At 37.7% G+C, this 19,671-nt stretch overlaps 2 protein-coding genes across 6 annotated transcripts in view; one reads left to right on the top strand and one right to left on the bottom strand.

Annotated features, from left to right (window-relative positions):
- The window catches only part of ATP6V1H (ATPase H+ transporting V1 subunit H), a 124,043-nt gene that overhangs the window by 12,158 nt on the left and 92,214 nt on the right, over positions 1-19,671 (top strand). For 4 of the 5 annotated variants that reach the window (XM_027610497.1, XM_027610466.1, XM_027610474.1 and 1 more), the window contains exons 5-7: positions 10,376-10,489; positions 12,571-12,675; positions 15,993-16,046. In XM_027610497.1, coding sequence (XP_027466298.1) covers positions 10,376-10,489; positions 12,571-12,675; positions 15,993-16,046 — 273 coding nt within the window. The remainder of the gene's footprint in view (positions 1-10,375; positions 10,490-12,570; positions 12,676-15,992; positions 16,047-19,671) is intronic. The other variant, XM_027610489.1, reaches the window with a different exon arrangement.
- LOC113914426 (40S ribosomal protein S25-like) lies at positions 1,187-2,117 on the bottom strand. The gene is made up of 2 exons (XM_035727413.1): positions 2,098-2,117; positions 1,187-1,541 (listed from the first exon to the last, which is right to left on the bottom strand). Exons 1-2 carry the CDS (start codon positions 2,115-2,117, stop codon positions 1,187-1,189), a joined length of 375 nt encoding a protein of 124 aa, XP_035583306.1.

Here is a 19,671-nt window from a genome sequence, read left to right as displayed (position 1 = left end):
ACACCAGAGTTCATTCTTGTCTCCCTTTTCCATATTTGTAACTCTTCTGTGACAGTGAGATCGTGAGTTCCTCTTATCCTTTGTATATTTACTTGTCTGCTCCACCCTATAGCACAAGGAAAGGAGTTTCAGAATGGCTGACCCATACATCTGTGAAAAATGAGCCCTTTACCTAGAGTTCAGGATTTGTTTGCAGTACTTTTTCTTTAACCTGAGAGTATGTAGTCAAGTGTATTGTGTTCAAGTTTCTTACAGAGTGGTTACATTATTTTTCTTGAAATAGTTAGATTCATTTGTGATTTTTTGGTATTCTGTTTTTTCTCATTCTTATAGATTTTATTTTATTATTTTTGATTATGTAAAACACAAACATGCTCCCAGAAGTCAAAACTATACAGAAAGGTATACTCAGAGAAATGTCACCAAACCCTCACCCCCATTCCTTGCATTCCCACCTAACTCTTGTTAGGTAACCGGTATCACCGATTTCTGGTTTATCCTTCCTGTTTTTTTTTCCTGCATAAATAGGCAGATACGTAGTAAGAAAATATGTATATTTTCTTATTTCCTTCTCTTTCTTATAAAAAACATGTACTAAATATAATCTCTTATATTTTGCCATCTCACCTAACAAAATATGCCAGAAATCATTCCATATCTGTTCGGAGATAACTCCCATATTCTTTTTGATAACAGCAAAGTACTTTTTTTTTTTTTTTAGATTTTATTTTTAAGTAATCTCTATACCCAACATGGGGCTCGAACTTACTGCCCTAGGATCAGGAATCGCACACTCCACTGACTGAGCCAGCCAGGCTCCTCACAACAAAGTACTCTTTTAGTGGATGTATTATAGTTTACTTAACCAGTCTCTGATGTGATGGACATTGAGGTTGGCTCATATACATATTTATTTTCGTTTAATAAAGTTTTCTTTTTCTTTTCTTTTTTTTTTTAAAGATTTTATTTATTTATTTGACAGAGAGAGACACAGTGAGAGAGGGAACACAAGCAGGGGGAGAGGGAAAGGGAGAAGCAGGCTTCCTGTGGGGCAGAGAGGCCAATGCGGGGCTTGATCCCAGGACCCTGGGATCATGACCTGAGCGGAAGGCAGACGCTTAACGACTGAGCCACCCAGGTGCTCCTAAAGTTTTATTTTTCAAAATGTTCATTGGGTTGGACCTGATCATGCATCTTCACCAGCAGCTGGAACGTCTCCACCTTTGGTGCTTCTAGTGTAAATTACTTGAGCTCTCTTTTGAAACCAGTTCGTAAGTCCTTTATAAGGAGCTCCTGAAGGACTTCCCTGGCCAGGGACCACGAATTTCAGTCTCAGGCAACAACTGGGGTTATAACCTTTATAGTTGGGAACATCTTTACAGAGTTCGTCCCATGTGGCTTTCTCAGACAAGACAAGCATATTGAGCATGTGCTGAACTTTGCCTTTGAACCACTTTTTCTTTTTGGCTTTGCCTTCAGATTTGCTCACTGGGTCTTTGTCTTTCTTGGCCGACTTTCTGGCATCTTTTCTTCTTATTGTCCTTGGGTGGTTCCGGTATTTTGTAATTAGAAATAACGAAGCCAAGAATAACCTTGTGCAAACGTATTTTCATATGGTCGGTAGTGTACTTCATGGTAAATGCCTAGAAATAGGATTGCTGGGTAAAAGAGAACTACACACATAGTTTTGTTAAGATATTGGCATATAATGCCATTTTGCGGTCCCACCAACGTATGAGAATGCCTGTCTCCGCAGCCTTGCCAACAGAGGGCATGATCAGACTTTCACATTTTTGCCAGTCAAGATGGATCTAAAGTTGAACGTGTTCAAATATAGTTTTATTTCTTCTCCTTGACTTATTTTTTATGCAGGATCTGTGGAGGGATTCAGATTTAGGTAGCTGACATATCCTCAGCTATTGATTAAATACATTTTAACAATTTATTTTATTGGTAAAATTTTAGTTACACTGAGAAATTTGCGCATACCCTTACCATATGATTTCTTGTTTAAAAAATACCGTAATTACTGAGTCATTTCATTCTTAACACTTCTGGATAAAATAGTTTTGGACAGAATTGCTTGTTTTTTCTCACCTGTTCAGGTTTGGGTACATAATTTTGAAGATTAAGATTTTTTTGGTGCTCAGATATCAACAGCAATAGTTAAATGCCTTTGAGAAGAAGGGCTTTATCCTTATTCTCTTAAAGGTTTGTAACTTGAGTACCTGAACAGTGGTGGGTGGAAGATAAGTTTTTTTGTTTGTTTGTTTTATTCAAATTCAAGTTAACATATAGTGTAGCGTTGGTTTCAGGAGTAGTGACTCATTATATAACATATAACATATATGCTCATACATAAAACATCCAGTGCTCATCCCAACAAGTGCCCTCCTTAGTGCCCATCACCCATCTAGCCCATCTCCCCATCCACCTCCCCTCCAGCAACCCTCAGTTTGTTCTCTATAGTTAAGAGTCTTTTATGGTTTTTCTCCTTCTCTCTAGCTTACTTTTCCTTCCCTTTCCCCGTGTTCATCTGTTTTGTTTCTTAAATTCCACAAGAGTGAAGTCATGTGATATTTGTCTTTCTCTGACTGACTTATTTTGCTTAGCATAATACAATCTAATTCCATCCACATTATTGCAAATGGCAAGATTTCATTCTTTCGGATGGCTGAGTAATATTCCATTGCATGTATTTATCACATCTTCTTTATCCATTCATCAGTTGATAGACAATTGGGCTCTCTCCATAATTTGACTATTGTTGATAATGCTGCTATAAATATTGGGGTGCTGCATGTGCCCTTTCAAATCAGCATTTTTGTATCCTGTGGATAAAAACCTAGTAGTGCAATTGCTGGATTATAGGGTAGTTCTATTTTTAACTTTTTGAGCAAACTTCATACTGTTTTCCAGAGTGGCTGCACCAGTGTATCCCCACCAACAGTGCAAAAGGGTTCCCCTTTCTCCACATCCTCACCAACATCTGTTGTTTCCTGAGTTGTTAATTTTAGCCATTCTGACAGGTGTGAGGTGGTATCTCATTGTGGTTTTGATTCGTGTTTCCCTGATGATGAGTGATGTTGAGCACTTTTTTTTTATGTGTCTGTTAGCCATTTGTATGTCTTCTTTGGAGAAATGCCTGGTTCATGTCGTCTGTCCATTTCTTAACTGGATTATTTGTTTTCTTGGGTGTTGATTTTGATGAGTTTTATAGATTCTGGATATTGGCCCTTTAACTGATATGTCATTTGCAAATATCTTTTCCCATTCTGTAGGTTGTCTTTTAGTTTTGTTGACTGTTTCCTTTGCTGTGCAGAAGCTTTTTATCTTGATGAGGTCCCAATAGTTCATTTTTGCTTTTGCTTCCTTTGCCTTTGGTGACGTGTCTTGTAAGAAGTTGCTGCAGCCAAGGTCAAAGAGGTTTCTGCCTATTTTCTCCTCTAGGATTTTGATGGTTTCCTGTCTCACATTTAGGTCTTTCATCCATTTTGAATTTATTTTTGTGTATGGTGTAAGAAAGTGGTCCAGATTCATTCTGCAGGTCGCTGTCCAGTTTTCCTAACACCATTTATTGAAGAGACTGTTTTTTTTCCATTGAATATTCTTTCCTCTTTTTCAAGATTAGTTGACCGTATAGTTGTGGGTCCATTTCTGGGTTCTCTATTGTGGTCCATTGATCTGTGTATCTGTTTTTGTGCCAGTGCCATGCTGTCTTGATGGTTACAGCTTTGTAAATAGCTTGAAGTCTGGGATTGTGTTGTGTCCTGCTTTGCTTTTCTTTTTCAACATTACTTTGGATATTTGGGGTCTTTTGTGGTTCCACACAAATTTTAGGGTTTGTTCTAGTTCTGTGAAAAATGCTGGTGTTATTTTGATTGGGATTGCATTGAATTGGTAGATTGTTTCGATAGGTATGGACATTTTAATGGTATTTGTTCTAATCTGTAAGCATGGAATGTTTTTCCATTTCTTTGTATCTTCTTCAGTTTCTTTCATAAGTGTCCTATAGTTTTCAGCATACAGATCTTTTACCTCTGTGGTTAGGTTTATTTCTAGGTATATTATGGTTTTGGGTGCATTTGTAAATGGGATTGATTCCTTGATTTCTTTCTTCTGCTTCATTATTGGTGTATAGAAATGTAACAGATTTCTGTATGTTGATTTTATATCCTGCAACTTTGCTGAAATCACGTATCAGTTCTAACAGTTTTTTTGGTGGAGTCTTTTTGGTTGTCTGTGAAGAGTGACACTGATTTGGATGTCTTATTTCTTTTTGTTGTCTGATTGCTGTGGCTAGGACTTCAGTACTATGTTGAACAACAGTGATGAGAGTGGACATCCCGGTCATGTTCCTGACCTTAGGGGAAAGCTCTCAGATTTTCCCCACTGAGGATGATATTCACTGTGGGTCTTTTGTATATGGCCTTTATGATGTTGAGGTATGCTCCTTCTATCTCTACTTTCTTGAGGGTTTGTTTTTAAGAAAGGGTGTTGTAGTTTGTCAAATGCTTTTTCTGTATCTATGGAGGGGATCATATGGTTCTTACCCTTTCTTTTATTAATGTGGTGTATCACATTGATTTGCAAATACCGAACCACCCTGCAGCCTAGGAATAAATCCCACTTGATCCTGGTGAATAATTCTTTTAATGTACTGTTGGATTCAATTAACTAGTCTCTTGTTGAGAATTTTTGCATCCATGTTCATCAGGGATATTGGTCTGTAATTCTCTTTCTTAGTGGGGTCTTTGGTTTTCGAATCAAGGTAATGATGGCCACATAGAAGGAGTTTGGAAGTTTTCCTTCCATTTCTATTTTTTGGAATAGCTTAAGAAGAATAGTATTAATTCTTCTTTAATTGTTCGATAGAATTTCCTTGGGAAGCCATACGGTCCTGGACTCTTGTTGTTTGGGAGAATTTTGATTACTGATTCAATTTCTTTGTTGGGTGTGGGTCTGTTCAAGTTTTCTATTTCTTCCTCTTTCAGTTTTGGTAGTTTATGTGTTTCTAGGAATTTGTCCATTTTTTTTCCAGATTGCCTAATTTGTTGGCATATAATTACTCATAAGATTTTCTTATAATTGTTTGCATTTCTGTTCTCTTGGTTTGATCTCTTCTCTCTCAGTCGTGATTTTATTTATTTGGGTCCTTTCTCTTTTCTTTTGGGTAAGTCTGGCTAGGGGTTTATCAATATTGTTAATTTTTTCAAAGAACCAGCTCCTGGTTTCATTGATCTGTTCTGTTTTTTTGATTTCTATATCATTGATTTCTGCTTTCATCTTAATTATTCCCTTCTTCTGCTGGTTTTAGGCTTTATTTCTTGTTCTTTTTCCAGCTCCTTTAGCTGTAAGGTTAGGTTGTGTATTTGAGACTTTTCTTGCTTCTTGAGGAAAGCCTGTATTGCTATATAATTTCCTCTTAGGACTGCCTTTGCTGTGTCCCAACGGTTTTGGACTGTTGTGTTTTCATTTTCATTTGCTTCCATGTGTGTTTTTTTTTTTAATTCTTTAATTTTCTGGCTAACCCATTCATTCTTTAGTAGGTTATTCTTTAACCTCTATGTATTTGTACTTTTTCCAAATTTTTTCTTGTGGTTACTTCAAGTTTCACAGTGTTGTGCTCTGAAAATATGCATGGGATGATCTCAGTCTTTTTTTTTTTTTTTTTTTTTTTTTTTTTGATCTCAGTCTTTTTGTACTGGTTGAGGCCTGATATGTGACCCAGTATGTGATCTGTCCTGGAGAATGTTCCATGTGCACTCAAGAGGATGTGTATTCTGCTGCTTTAGAATGAAATGCCCTGAATATATCTGTTAAGTCTATCTGGTCCAGTGTGTCATTGAAAGCCATTGATTCCTTGTTGATTTTCTGCTTAGATGATTTGTCCGTTGCTGTGAGTCGGGTGTTAAAGTCTCCTACTATTATTATATTGTTATCAATGAGTTTATGTTTGTTATTAATTGATTTATATATTTGACTGCTCCCAAGTTGGGGGCAGAAATATTTACAGTTGTTAGATCTTGATGGATAGAACCCTTTATTATGATATAGTGCTCTTCATCTCTTGGTACAGTCTTTGATTTAAAATCTAGTTTGTTACAAGTATGGTTAGCCCAGCTTTCTCTTGATGTCCATTAGCATGATAGATTGTTCTTCACCCTCTCACTTTCACCTAGAGATGTCTTTGGGTCCAAAATGAGTCTCTTGTAAGCAGCATTTTGATGGGTCTTTTTTTTTTTTTTAATCCATTCTGATACCCTGTGTCTTTTGATTGGAGCATTGAGTCAGTTTACATTCAGAGTAGCTATTGATAGATACGAATTTAGTGCCACCTGTAAAGTTGCTATTCCTGTGGATTGTCTCTGTTCCTTTCTAGTCTTTGTTGCTTTTTGTCTCTCTTGCTCACTCAAAGGGCCCCCTTTAATATTTCTTGCAGAGCTGGTTTAGTGTTCATGAACTCCTTAGTTTTTGCTTGTCTTAGAAACTCTTTATCTTGCCTATTCTGAATGACAACCTTGCTGGATAAAGTATTCTTGGCTGCATACTTTTCCCATTCAGTACATTGAATATATCATGCCACTGCTTTCTGGCCTGCCAGATTTCTGTGGATAGGTCTCTGTTAACTTTCTGTGTCTAACCTTGTAGGTTAAGGACCTTTTGTCCCTAACTGCTTTCAGAATTCCCTTTATCTTTGTATTAGGCAAGTTTCACTGTGATAATATCTTGGTGTTGACCTGTTTTTGTTGATTTTAAGGGGAGTTCTCTGTGCATCTTGGACTTGAATGCCTGTTTCCTTCCCCAGATTAGGGAAGTTCTCAGCCATATTTTGTTCAAATAAACCTTTGTCCCTTTTTCCTGTTCTTCTTCTGGGACTTTTGTGATACAGATATTATTGTGCTTTGAGGAATCTCTGAGTTCCCTAAGTCTATATTTGTGATCTAATAGTGTTCTTTTCCTCTTCTTTTCAGCTTCATTAGTTTCTGTAATTTTATCTTCTGTTTATCGAACTTTACCTGTTCAATCCTCTGCTTCTTCCATCCTCATTGTGATTACATCCAGTTGTTTTTGCATCTCAGTTCTAGCATTTTTTATTTTTGCCTGACTTGTTTTTAGGTCTTTTATCTCTGCAGCCAGGGTTTCTCTGGTGTTTTCTGTGCTTCTTTCAAACCCTGTTAGTATCCTTATGACTGTTCTAAATTCTTGTTTGGATATATTGCTTATATCTGTTTTGAGCAAATCCCTGGCTGTTAATTTCTTTTTTTTTTTTTTTTCTGGCTGTTATTTCTTCTTGATCTTTCTTTTGGGGAGAATTCCTCCATGTTGTCATTATGTCTAGGTTTCTGTCTTTTGCATATTATGAAAGCTTGTTATGTTTCCTGCTCCTGAGAATAATACTATATTAAAAAGGAGTCATACACTGCCTAGGGCCTGGCACTTCAGGAGGTGATTCTGGTATATTCTCTGTATACTCTGCTGTTGTGTTTTGACAGCTCTATACCACAGGTTGGTATTCTGTAGAGTTCCTCCTTGCTTGGGGAGTGTTTGGACTTTTAACTGGGTATGCTTTGATTTGTTTGTTAAGATAAGCCTGATTAAAAAAAAAGGATCCTGATCCAAGAAAAGAGAAAAGGAAAAGAGACAAAAAAACAAACAGACAAATAAAAACTATAAGCCTGATTCCAAAGAATAAGAAAGAAAGAAGAAAAAAAGAAAAGAAAATGAAAAAAAAAAGCCTGATCCAAAAAATGAGAAAGGAAAGAAACTAACAAATGAAAAAAAACTAAACCTGATATCAAAGAAAAAAGAAGGAAAAAAAAAAGTAAAATAAGTAAAAAATAATAATAATAAAAAAGAAAGCCTCATCCTATTTCCACCAGAACTGAAGCTGATGCTTTGGAGCACTCTCTGATCGGTAGACTTGGCACACACAGCGGGCCTGTGTTGGTCTTCTGAGGGAGAGGCCTGCTGGGCTGGCTCACAGTCAGACTTGCCCTTGTAAGGATGCCTTTGGTGGGTGCTGGGAGGTGGGGTTTGGTGTAGGGGACTCCAGCCTCCACTGGAGGCACTGTGTTTCTCTTTGAAGTCCTATGGTGCTGGTGGGCGGTGTGTGTGTACGTGTGTACGTGTGTGTGTGTGTGTGTACGTGTGTGTGTGTGTGTGTGTGTGTGTGTGTGTGTGTGTGTGTGTGTGTGTACGTGTACGTGGCAGATGGTGCTACCCTGCCCTCTCATCCTCCAAAAGGGGAACTCGCAGCTACCGTTGTTCAGGAAGTCCTCACAGTATAGTGAACAATCTCCCCTCTTGTGTCCCAGGCTTTCATCAGACCCCTGCCCGCCTGGCATCACAGTTCTCCTGTGTTTTATCTCTGGCAAGGGGCTGGGATTCAAAACTCCAAATCTTAAAGGGCTGGGCAGGGCTTGGACCCTCCCCCTTCCCCCCGGTGGAGAGCCTTCTGGTGCCTTGTTCTGTTCTGTCCCAGAAAAGCAGTTACATGGCTTATGCAGGATGGCTGGAGTCTGTTGTGCACCAGGAAAAGCTGCAGACCAGGTTATCTGTCCTCTGTGTACACGTCTGTCCCTGGCTATTGAACGGCTGCTGAGGTGCCCGGTGGGCCTTTTCTCCTTGGAGAGGCAATGCACCCTCTTCCAAGTGTACTTCAAAAAGGGGAGTGTTCTCTCCTGGTGCAACCCACGGGATCCGCACACTGCAGCATCTTGTGCGAACCCTACACAGTGCTCTCTCCCCTGCTTTCTCCTTCTCCCTGACTTCCCTCCACTAAAAGGGCTCCCTCCCCTTCAGGGCACCGTGGCTTTTCTTTCCCCCATTCATGTCTCTGAACTTTGCATCTGTCATGTTCTGTCCCTTCAGTTGTGCAGATTGTTTTCTTAATCCTCAGATCAAAATGATTTGGTTGACCCAGCTGTGTTTGAGCTATGAGGCTAGCTCAGGGTCCCCCTGCTACTCCACCATCTTAACTCCTCCTCTGGAAGATACCTTTTTAAGCAGAAATTGAAACCACAAAGGACTAGTCAAGGAAGATGATTTTTTTTTTTTAAGATTTTATTTAGTTATTTGAGAATGAGAGAGTGAGCAAGAGAGAGCGGGGGAGGGGGCAGAGGGAGAGGGAGAGAGAGAGTCTCAAGCTGACTCCCTGCTGGGGGGGGGGCCCACGCGGGGCTGGATCTCAGGACCCTGAAATCATGACCTGAGCTGAAATAAAGAGTCAGAGACTTAACTGACTGAGCCACCCAGGCACCCCAAGGAAGATGAATTTTAAACTTATGTAAAATGTAAAAATATTTTGTTTTTTCTGTATTTAGTGTACTTCGTTCATTTATGTGCAATGATAATTACAGTTTTAACTTGGGAAATAACCCACCAATGGAGTAAATGATGACCTATCCAAATTTTGAGTCCGTTGATAAAATCATCATAACTTGCAGTTGTTATTCTGAACTATAATGATTCATTACTTAAGGAGATGTTAGTCTTTTCCTCAAATAGGTAACTGTTTGCAAAGACCAAGATTAAAAACAATATATTTAAAAAGAATTAAATGTTGATCTGAAAATTATTGTGTATGTGTTTTTTTTGTGTTTTACCAAGTACTGCTACTTAGAATCATATTCATTTAATTAATCAGAAAGTGTATTTTGAGCCAGTGAAATGCAGGTAAAATTTAGGTGAGAGGTAGAGTATGCATGTTTTGAGCTAAGAATCGTTCCTCAAATCCTGTGTCTTTCTGCTAGTGTTATATGCTGTTTTTTGCTATCTTTATCTGCCCTGATTTTTCTATCATAATATTCTAGAAGTAACCTGATTTTATTTGTGTGGAAAAAACACTGGAAAGGGCAGGTCAGAGGTGCAGGCTCAGATGAAATGTAACTTAGATTGCTACTCCCTGCAGGGCTGGGATCTGCTAGCTTGGCTCACTTGACTTAAAGCTAATCATAATAAAGGTGATTTTATTTTATATTTTTAAATATTTATTTATTTGAGAGAGAACATGCGTCTGTGCATGTGTGTGTGCTGGGTAAGGGGAGAGGGGCAAAGGGAGAGGGAGAGAGAATCTCAAGCAGACTCCCCACTGAGTGTGGAGCTCAATGCAGGGCTCAGTCTCATAACCCTGAGATCATGACCTGAGCCAAAATCAAGAGTCAGGTGCTTAACTGCTTTACTGACTGAGCCACCTAGGCACCCCCCAAAAGTGATTTTATTTTTAAAGTGTCTATGCCTGCCCCCCTCACCACCCCGACCCATAATAACAACTGGAGGAAGAAAACACACTGACTGATGGGACACAGAATAAAAGGTTGAGAAGCAGTACACGATAGTAAAAAGCAGTGATATCATTTCTTTTCTTTTTTAGGAAAATCACCAGCGGGTTAGCATTTTCTTTGACTATGCTAAACGCAGCAAGAACACTGCGTGGTCCTACTTTCTACCAATGTTGAATCGCCAGGATCTCTTTACTGTTCATATGGTAAATTTTGAATTGGTCAAATTTCTGATTTGGGGAAGAAACACACTTGGGCTATTTATGATTTGGTAACCTCCCAGTTCCCAGAGGAGCAAAGGCTATGATGTTAAAATTTCCAATTTTCCTTATTGATGGTTAGTAATGTGGGGATATTGGGAAGACAAAGGAGATGGGGTTGCTTTGATACAGTTAAAGTTTTGTAGAGTATTTGTTGAGTTCATTAGCATGAAAGCCTTTGCTAGATTGCATGTGAAAAGAGCTTTAGATTGTGACAGGATTAACCACATTTTACTACAGAAATTAAATTTTGTTTAGAAGTAGCTATGGTGCTTAATTTTTATTTTAATTTAGTAATTACTTGTTTTTTAATATCTTAAACACACTCCTGTTTTAAACTTACCCTGAAAGGCTATCTTTGGAAGCCTTAACACTGAACAGTCTTTTATGGAGTATAGAGAAGGTATGAGAGGAGAGTTGAGAGAATAAATCTTTGTACAAGCCTTTTCTATTCCCAGCGTGGAGTGGGCTGCAGTGGGGAGCTCCTGAGGCTATTCATTTCAGTAGATGTCTTTGAACTTTTAAAATCAAGAACTACTGTTAGTAGTTTTTTTTTTTTTCTGAACATGTGTCTTCTTTCTTTCTCTCCATATATATCTATATTCATTTATGTATGAGTTTATTCATATATTGTACATATTATAAAACCTTAAGAGAAATCAAGGAGGACTCATGAAAATAGTTTATTTCTTTTTTTTTAAGATTATTTATTTATTTGACAGAGAAAGACACAGTGAGAGAGGGAACACAAGCAGGGGGAGTGGGAGAGGGAGAAGCAGGCTTCCCGCTGAGCAGGGAGCCCAATGCAGGGCTGGATCCCAGAACCCTGGGATCATGACCGGAGCCGAAGGCAGACGCCCAACGACTGAGCCACCCAGGCTCCCCTGAAATAAACTATATTTTAAAGAATACTTTTTAAAAAACCAATATATATATATTTTTTAAATGGTAGAGACTTGTTTTTATTGTCTGGATACATGGCTTAAATGACTTCCTAATTTTGATGGTGACTTTCTTTCAGAAAGTACTGAAAGAATATTAAATTGGGTTTGTGTGTGGAGAAGTAGTGTTTTATACTGCCTATATTTTTGTGTGTGTGTGTGTGTGTGTGTGTATATTTCCCAGGTTTATTGAGGTATAATTGACACATTGTAAGGTATTTAAAATGTACAACAGATGGTTTGTTATATGTATTCTTATACTGCCTATTTAATAAAAAATTCATCGCTAGTTTTATAGCTTGAAGAAACCTGAGAAATCTTTAGATGAGGAGAAATGGTTTATAGCGAGGAGAGATGGCTATTTAATATGCAGGATGTATTTTATACTAAGAGATTTTTTTTAATATTTTTTTAAAGATTTTATTTATTTATTTGACAGAGACACAAGAACGGGAACACAAGTAGGGGGAGTGGGAGAGGGAGAAGCAGGCCTCCCGCTGAGCAGGGAGCCCGACGCGGGGCTCCATCACAGGACCCCGGGATCATGACCTGAGCCGAAGGCAGATGCCTAACAACTGAGCCACCCAGGCGCCCCATTAAGATAGAGATTTTTAAGCATGAGGACTCACAGGGGGTTTGGAATGAATGAAGGTCGCAGCTGGCAGTTTGTTGTAGACATTGCTCTGAACTCTGGCAAGCAATTTGGTGGAAGTCTGCAGATTTTTGAATATCAACATCTACAAATTCATTAAAAATACTTATTATTGTCTCCCAAAAAAAAAGATTCCTTTGATTTTCGCTGGTCTTATAATGAATCCCAGTCTTACTTTTGGAACTCAGAATAATACAAGGAATGTCATGAAATTCTTAAAATATAACTAATTTTGTTTCACCTTAAAGGAACTATTTAAAAATACATTTTGACTATATTGCAAGATGTATTTTAAAAAATGAAATACAAACTTATTTTGGAGGAGTTGAGGATTGAAAAAAATCACAGCAAAGTGGTTGTGAGTCCTGCTTTTTAAGGTATATGATGTGATTTTAGAATCAACATAATATTCAAATACATTTCTTATTTTTCAGGCAGCAAGAATTATTGCGAAGTTAGCAGCTTGGGGGAAAGAACTAATGGAAGGCAGTGACTTAAATTACTATTTCAATTGGATAAAAACTCAGCTGAGTTCACAGGTAAAAGACACTTTTTTTTAGTATCTTTGAAAGGAATGTGACACCCATATTAACCTATTAGTGAAATTACAAAAAAAGTTATATTAAAATAATGCCACTTTGAACTTGATAAGTAAGTCAAACTACTCTTAGGTTTGGTAGTATGCTTCACTTTTTCTTTCTTCAACTAGCTTCAACTCAAACCTTTCTGTCTTTGCCACTTGGGATTTTCCATTCATGCTTTTCAGTGGGCAGGGAGTCTCTTCCTTCCAGTTGGCTACCAAGATCACACGGGTGGGAGAACTGAGGGAATTTGCACAATTCCAGACAGCATACTCATGTTAGGCTTGTTTGAAGGGAAAAGGAACGGTATAGCAGGAGACAGAGTGCAGGCACGCTTCGGGCTGAGAGACTTCAGCTGCAGCTCCCATGTCTGCCTTGGGGACCTTGAATCTCCAAGATTTGTGCAGGAAGTTTTGGGTTTGGGGAGAGCTTTTCGTAAATTTCTAGTGGGATCGTTTATGTCCTTCTGGTCACAGAACCAGGCCAAGCTGTCTGACTCATTACACCAATAAACAAACTGGCTCTGGGTGCTGCCAGGGGAGTTTTAAACTACAGACAGCACATTACAGATCATTGGTCAATCCAGTTATTCTGGTTTTGCTCAAGAGTCCATACTAGGCTTCCAGGTGCCTCTGGGTAAGCCTGGAGCTGCTCGGTCCAGCTGCAAGGTAACCATTGCACATTGGCACCTTCCCAGGATTTACTGTGTCACTGTGGGATAGAACATTTGGGCCTAAGGTTAAACGTGAAGGCTGCTTAATGGTCATCTTGGTTGCTTTCAGACCTCTCTAGCTCTACTTCTCCATGAAGGAAATAGCTTGCTGGTTAAATGATCGGGAAAATGACAGGTTTTCTGTTTTTGTCTTCATGGTTCCCTAGAACAGGCAAAAGATAGGACACTTATGGTGGCTCAGTGGTTCTTCCTTTCGACTTCCAGTGACTAATATTAGTGGTAAGGGGGAGACTGGGAATAATCCTCAGAGAAGGAGTGAAATGAGGGGGGTGGTGAAGGAGTATTCTGGGGAAGAAAGGGTAGAAGAGAATGAGATTTTGGTGTGGGGATGGCTTACATGAGGAATGGGACCAGTAAAATAATATTGGTAGTTAGTGTGTTGTCATTGTTAGATTACAAATAAATGTCTATTTGAAATAAATTTTTAGAAAGTTATAATTCAGATTTCAGTGACATTTTAATAGATTTTAATTTGAGGCATAGGAGAGACACCATGACATTTACTTGGGTTTACTTTTTGCCTTATCATTGCTTGCCTTTTAGGGAAGTCTAATTGTCTTTTATATTTGGATAGGGATATTTTGGAGCATATTGAACATAATTAAGTGTTTTTTATATCAGTAGCATAAATTTTTATAGTCTGTTTGGCTTAGTTTTTTTTTTTTTTTGAGATTTATTTATTTTAGAGAAAGAAATAGAGAGAACTTGTGAGCAGGGGGAGCGGCAGAGGGAGAGGGAGAAGGAGAGGAGAAGCAGACTCTCTTTTGAGCGTGGAGCCCAACACGGGGTTCTATCCCACAACCTGAGCTGAAACCAAGAGTTGGACGCTTAACTGACTGAGACACCCAGGTGCCCCTGGCTTAGTTTTTAAAAGTATTTTTACAAGAGCCACAAATTTGCAGATTTTACAGAAATTGTGAGGTATTTAAAAAACATAATATTTAGAACGTGAAAAATAAGTGTATGAAGATGAGATTTTAAATTTCTAGGTGTGTATCATTTAGGAACAGAATGCTTAACCTTCCCCTCACCCCTCCTTTTCTTTTTTCTTTTTTGAAATTAGTTCTTCCTTTGAACAAACTTCAATCTGCTTTAGCTATTAGCTTTATGGTAATGGTAGTGAGACTCTATCGTAAGTAGATTCATAAAATGAAAATTGGTAGGATAGAATACATACTGTAGTTTGCCACTAACATTTTGGGTTGTTTCTTCACAAGAATAACATTTGTATTGTGCCTTGCAGATGATTTGTTACTTTTGGAATGATTAACTCTGGTTATAACTGTGTGCAAGAATTGGGGGAAATATCTTTATCATCACTAGTGGAAGCAAAATATTCAGTGTCTAGAACAATTTTCATTAGAACTGAGCTCCTTGGTATTAGATAAATGCTTTAAAAGACCTTTTCTTTATCTTTCTGGTGCGTTCTTTTTATCACAAAGTCTTTGGCTTTCTGTAGTTATGATTTGGTGTTTCTGCTTTGCAAGTCCTGCTACAAAGTGACTCTTCAGGGTGCCCAGGCCCCATCTGGCTTTGCTTCTCAGAGTCTGGTCACTGCTTCTGCTGGGTTCTGAACTGCACTGTCTCTTGATGTGGGCAGACACTTCTTGCAAAGCTTTCTATCAGGATCAAATTATAGACTTCTTGTTTAAAGAATGAAACAAAGGGTTATTTGGGATTTTCTTTGCTACTTTGCTTAAATGTCATGTGAGAGTGCTGTATCTGGAAGGTCTCTTTCTCTATTTTTAGTGTTTTCTCCCTCATAAAAGGACCACAATTTCATAATTTTAATAGAAATAAACTTTCAAAAGTCCAAATTAGTTGCAAGTTTGGATATTTTGTTGACTTTATATAAGTGACATTTAGGAGCTTTTTCTTTTTTGGTAGTTTAAGCACTGTATATGGGTTGCGGGGGGCCTCATGCCTGGCAGTTAGTAGATAATAAAAAAATTAGTTTGAATAAAACGAAATAAAAATTTCCTTTCAGAAATTCATTACTACTTTTCTCTTGCACATTCAGCCTTTGACTTTCTACCTTAACTTTTCTTTAGTCATTTCTATATGTCATTTAGACATTAATATAACATGTGAAATTCTGATTGTCATTATAACTTGCTAGGATTGCTGTCAATAATCTAATTTTAAGTTCTGTGTAGAATCTTCCCATTACTAGGCACCTATTTTGAAAGCTTTGCCACAGAATATAATGTAGATAGTTCAGCTTAAGATAGTCATCTTACTTGAAAAACAATTCAGTAAGTAAATTCTGAGGCTTGGAAATTTGCACCAGCTTCATTTATGAAATTTAGCTGGAGCTTAGTATTCAGTTTATTATTGTTCCATTTTTAATTAAGTTATCTGAAAGAGTGTAATATTTAGAATATTTTGTGTCATCCCCATGCTTTTTATTAGTTGATGATACTCCATTAAGTAGGATTAGGAAAAAAATTTATAAAATTGGCTTAGCTCCCTTTCATAAGCTGATAAATTAGGATAAAAATTAAAAACAAAACTAAGTAATAAGTTATTTATTTCGTAATAGAAACTGCGTGGTAGCGGTGTCGCTGTTGAAACAGGAACAGTCTCTTCAAGTGATGTAAGTATATTCCTTCTTAATTCACTGGCCTCCTAACACCATGAATATAATTTATTTTGAGTCATTTAAAATTTTAAAGATGTTTACTAGTTCCCCAAATGTAAATCCATATTAACCTTCAGTTAGGTTAATAGCATTGTAAAAACTATATATTTATGTATATATAAATATTTATGGTCTGTTGGTAGACAGGAGACTTGCTCTTCCCTGTTGCTCTTCTTTTCAGGTCCTTTATCTTAGACCTGAGAATCAAGGCAAGAGTCTGAATTCAGATGTACAGCTGGAGTGAATAATCATAAAGTTACTCTCTTCAGGCTTCAGTTATTTGATAACCTATCCAATATCTGTTTAACAGATACGTGAACAGTGTGTCAAGGAGTTGAAAACAGTTCAGTTACCTGATGGCATTAAAACTCATTACTTGCACTGTGTTGCTCAAGGCTTTACGTGGGGCTGTATGCTGGCCGGGACCCCCACCTGCCCCTTTTTTTGGCCATACTCTCACCACGTTTTTTAGAGCCAAAAGGGTAAAGGTTAAAATTAATCACGTCTCCCCAAGTTCCCTTCTTGGTTGGACTTATCGTCCCCATTTAGGAACAGTTTATCTTTGTTATATTCTGAATACTTCAAGAACTGGCAGTAAGTTTGGACAAGTAAGGGTTGGCATGATTAGAGCCAATTGAGAATAAGATAGGGAAAAAGAAAGTTAGAAATGTAGGTGAGGTGCATCTATCTTCATTAGTGGGCAATATCTCTGGGAAACTGGAAGGCATCTTCAGAGGGTAGTGTCTACCACCTACCGGTGGTAGACCTAAATGAAGCTGTGTAGGAGCCATTTAATATCCATATTAATTACCAGTACTTCCGTAATCAGCTTGGAATATATGTGTTTGTGTGCTCTGAGACTGTAGATGGCAGCAGCACCCATTTTCACAGCCAAGAGCAAGGCTTCTCTTGGGGCAGGGGTTGAAGGATTTGACAAATAGTGTGTTAGGTCAGAAAATGGCTATTAACCTTCTGAAGAGGAACCAGAACAAGGTGCAGAACTAGAAGAGCAATCTTGGGGTCAGAGTGGGGTAAGGAGGTGATAGGTTGGAAGTCTAGATATTCAGTCATAAGCACACATGTTTAAGTTGAGAATCTTTATTTTTTGTGACTTGAATTTTTACGGGTTTGGAATTTTGAAAAATTATTTAATTCATGTAGTAGACTTACTGATAAATTTTTAAAAAAGGTGTTTTCAGAATTATATATCTTATAAACTTATTTGATTGTTAATGTGTTTGTAAGTTATTAAAACTTACATAATGAGTTGCAAGCTCTGGTGACATGACATTCTTATCTTGTTCTTTTCTGTCCAGTGTATTAGAAAAACAAAACTAACTAATTGAATTGGCAGTAAATTAGTCAAGAGTGGTTTACTTGGTAGACTCCTACACATACCTCCCAAACAGAATTAGTATCAGAGGTAATTGTGAGTAAGGAAAAGATGGCCTTTGATTTTTGACCTTCTTCCCTTTCATACCCTTCACACTTAAACATACTTGCTGTCTCTTCCTGAAGGTTCTTACTTTTTCAGATGGCTATCAACTTGGAATGCAGACTTTAATAAGTTGAGCATAAGGTGGTAGCTTCTCCTCTGATATGATTTAATAGGGGAATCTGAATTGGTAACTAATATTTATTGAGCTCTTACTATGTGCCTGGCACTGCTTTCTTTAGTTTACATTTACATCTCCTTGAATATTTACACTCCCTCTCTGACTTAGGTCTTACTGTGAGCCACATTGTGTAGATGTGAGCAGTGAGGCTGCACAGAATTGCAACACCAGTTTGCCTAAAGTCATTCAGGTAATGAGTGGCAAAAACCCCAAAGAAAGGAATTACTTGCCAAGAGAATTCCTTTTGAGGCAACAGAAATGCACTGGGTCTTTAGGCATTCCCCAAGTCGCATAGCCTGCTCAGCCTTGTACCGATATTGATTGGTATTACATCTTAAAGTCCCTTTAGGTTTTCCCAGAGCATGGAAAAGCAGTTTGGAAAATTGCATTACACAGTATTGCCACTTGATGTCAGTAGAAAACAAACACAAGTTTTATACCGCAAAATGTGAAATAAGAATGATTCAACAGTCTTACCTTTAAAATGGCCACGGAAGCATCATTGTAAGTTATGAGTGGATCATTACAAACATTTTTATTTAAATGACCTTACATTAGTAGACTTTCCTGACCATGCATTCTGTTGTCTTTGCCTGAAGATGAAAATAATCCATGACACCAAATCTTATGCACTTACCTTCAACTGTTCAGTTCTTTACTGGGTCTCGAATGTGAGTACTCAAGTCTTCTGTTCTGAGGAAGCTGCACAGCTGTGGACATTGATTAGTGCTGATGCCCTGATAAAAAGATGAATACTGTGATCTCTCTCAAGCTTTGCAGGATTTAGAAAGGATCTGGGAATTTCTTGTTTGTTTGTTTTCTTTTTCTTCTGTCCAGCTTCACTTATACTTGTGTAGGAGGGAACAAGGTGACCTCCCCATCTGACTATGTCTTGATCTCTGGCTATTTTGTTGGGGATCCAGTTTGGCATTAGTTACTGGTAGATAAACATTGTTTCATTGATAGTAAGTAACTTGATGAAGTTGCTGGGTTCTCATTATTTCATCTTGCCTTTTAATGTTCTGGAGCAGTTCTGTCCATCAGAACTTTCCATGATGTTGGAACTGTCCATTATGGTAGCCCCTTGTGGCTATTAAGGACTTGGAAAGGTGGTAAGTGCAAATGAGGAAATAAATTTTCAATTTTATTTAGTTTTTAAAATTTTTAAGTTTTTTTTTTAAATCAAAATATATGTCACACACCATAAAATCCATCCATTTGCAGTTCAGTAGATTTTAGTATATTTACAGGGTTGTATAGCCATTACCACAATCTAGTTTTATAACATTTTTAACACCTCAGAAAGAAAACCCTGTACACATTAACAGCCATTTCTCATTCCTACTCCCCACTCCCAAACTCTGGCAACCACTAATCTACTGTCTCTCTTTTTCTTTCTGTCTCTTCTGGCCATTTCATAAAAATAAAGCACATAGCATGTGGTTGGTTGTCTATAACTGGCTTCTTTCACTTAGCATAATGTTTTTAAGATTCATGCATGTTTTAGCACATTGTAACAGCATTTTAGAATGAGAGAAATGAAACTTAAATTGTTTTCTGTGGCAGTTCTAATATCCTTGTTAATATGAAAATAGTTTTACTGTTTTGGCTTTGTTTTTAATTTAATGCTGTGCTGATGTGGCACTTTTCAGTCTTCCAGAAGAGGCAGAGTATTTTAATGATTTAGTTCTTTACCACTTGGTTATTAAGTACACCCAAAAGTGCTGTGCAAGTAGCAGAAATAAGTGGGCTGTGTCAGGAATTCATATAGTTCAGGCCTGTTATTTAACTGTAGTCAGCTCTGGCTGGTGAACTGTGAAGTCTGTGAGGACTCAAAGGAATTCACAATCAGTTATGTGACTGTGTAAGTTTCAAGACCATTGTTATTTACCTAAAGCAATTCTTGGAGGATTTTCGTTATTTAATTGCCTTTTATCTTCTTGCCACAAAATTAATGCATTTTA

Source organism: Zalophus californianus, chromosome 4 (assembly GCF_009762305.2).
Source record: "Zalophus californianus isolate mZalCal1 chromosome 4, mZalCal1.pri.v2, whole genome shotgun sequence".
Lineage (NCBI taxonomy): Eukaryota > Metazoa > Chordata > Mammalia > Carnivora > Otariidae > Zalophus > Zalophus californianus.
This window is presented reverse-complemented; position numbering and strand designations above follow the sequence as displayed.

What these genes read in the sequence shown, in the direction of transcription:
- LOC113914426 (XM_035727413.1), bottom strand. Translation starts at nt 2,117, where the DNA reads ATGTACCCAAACCTGAACAG. An exon ending in ATGTACCCAAACCTGAACAG is followed by an intron (nt 1,542 to 2,097) that starts GTGAGAAAAAAC and finishes GAACCACCCAAG; the next exon opens with GACAATAAGAAGAAAAGATG.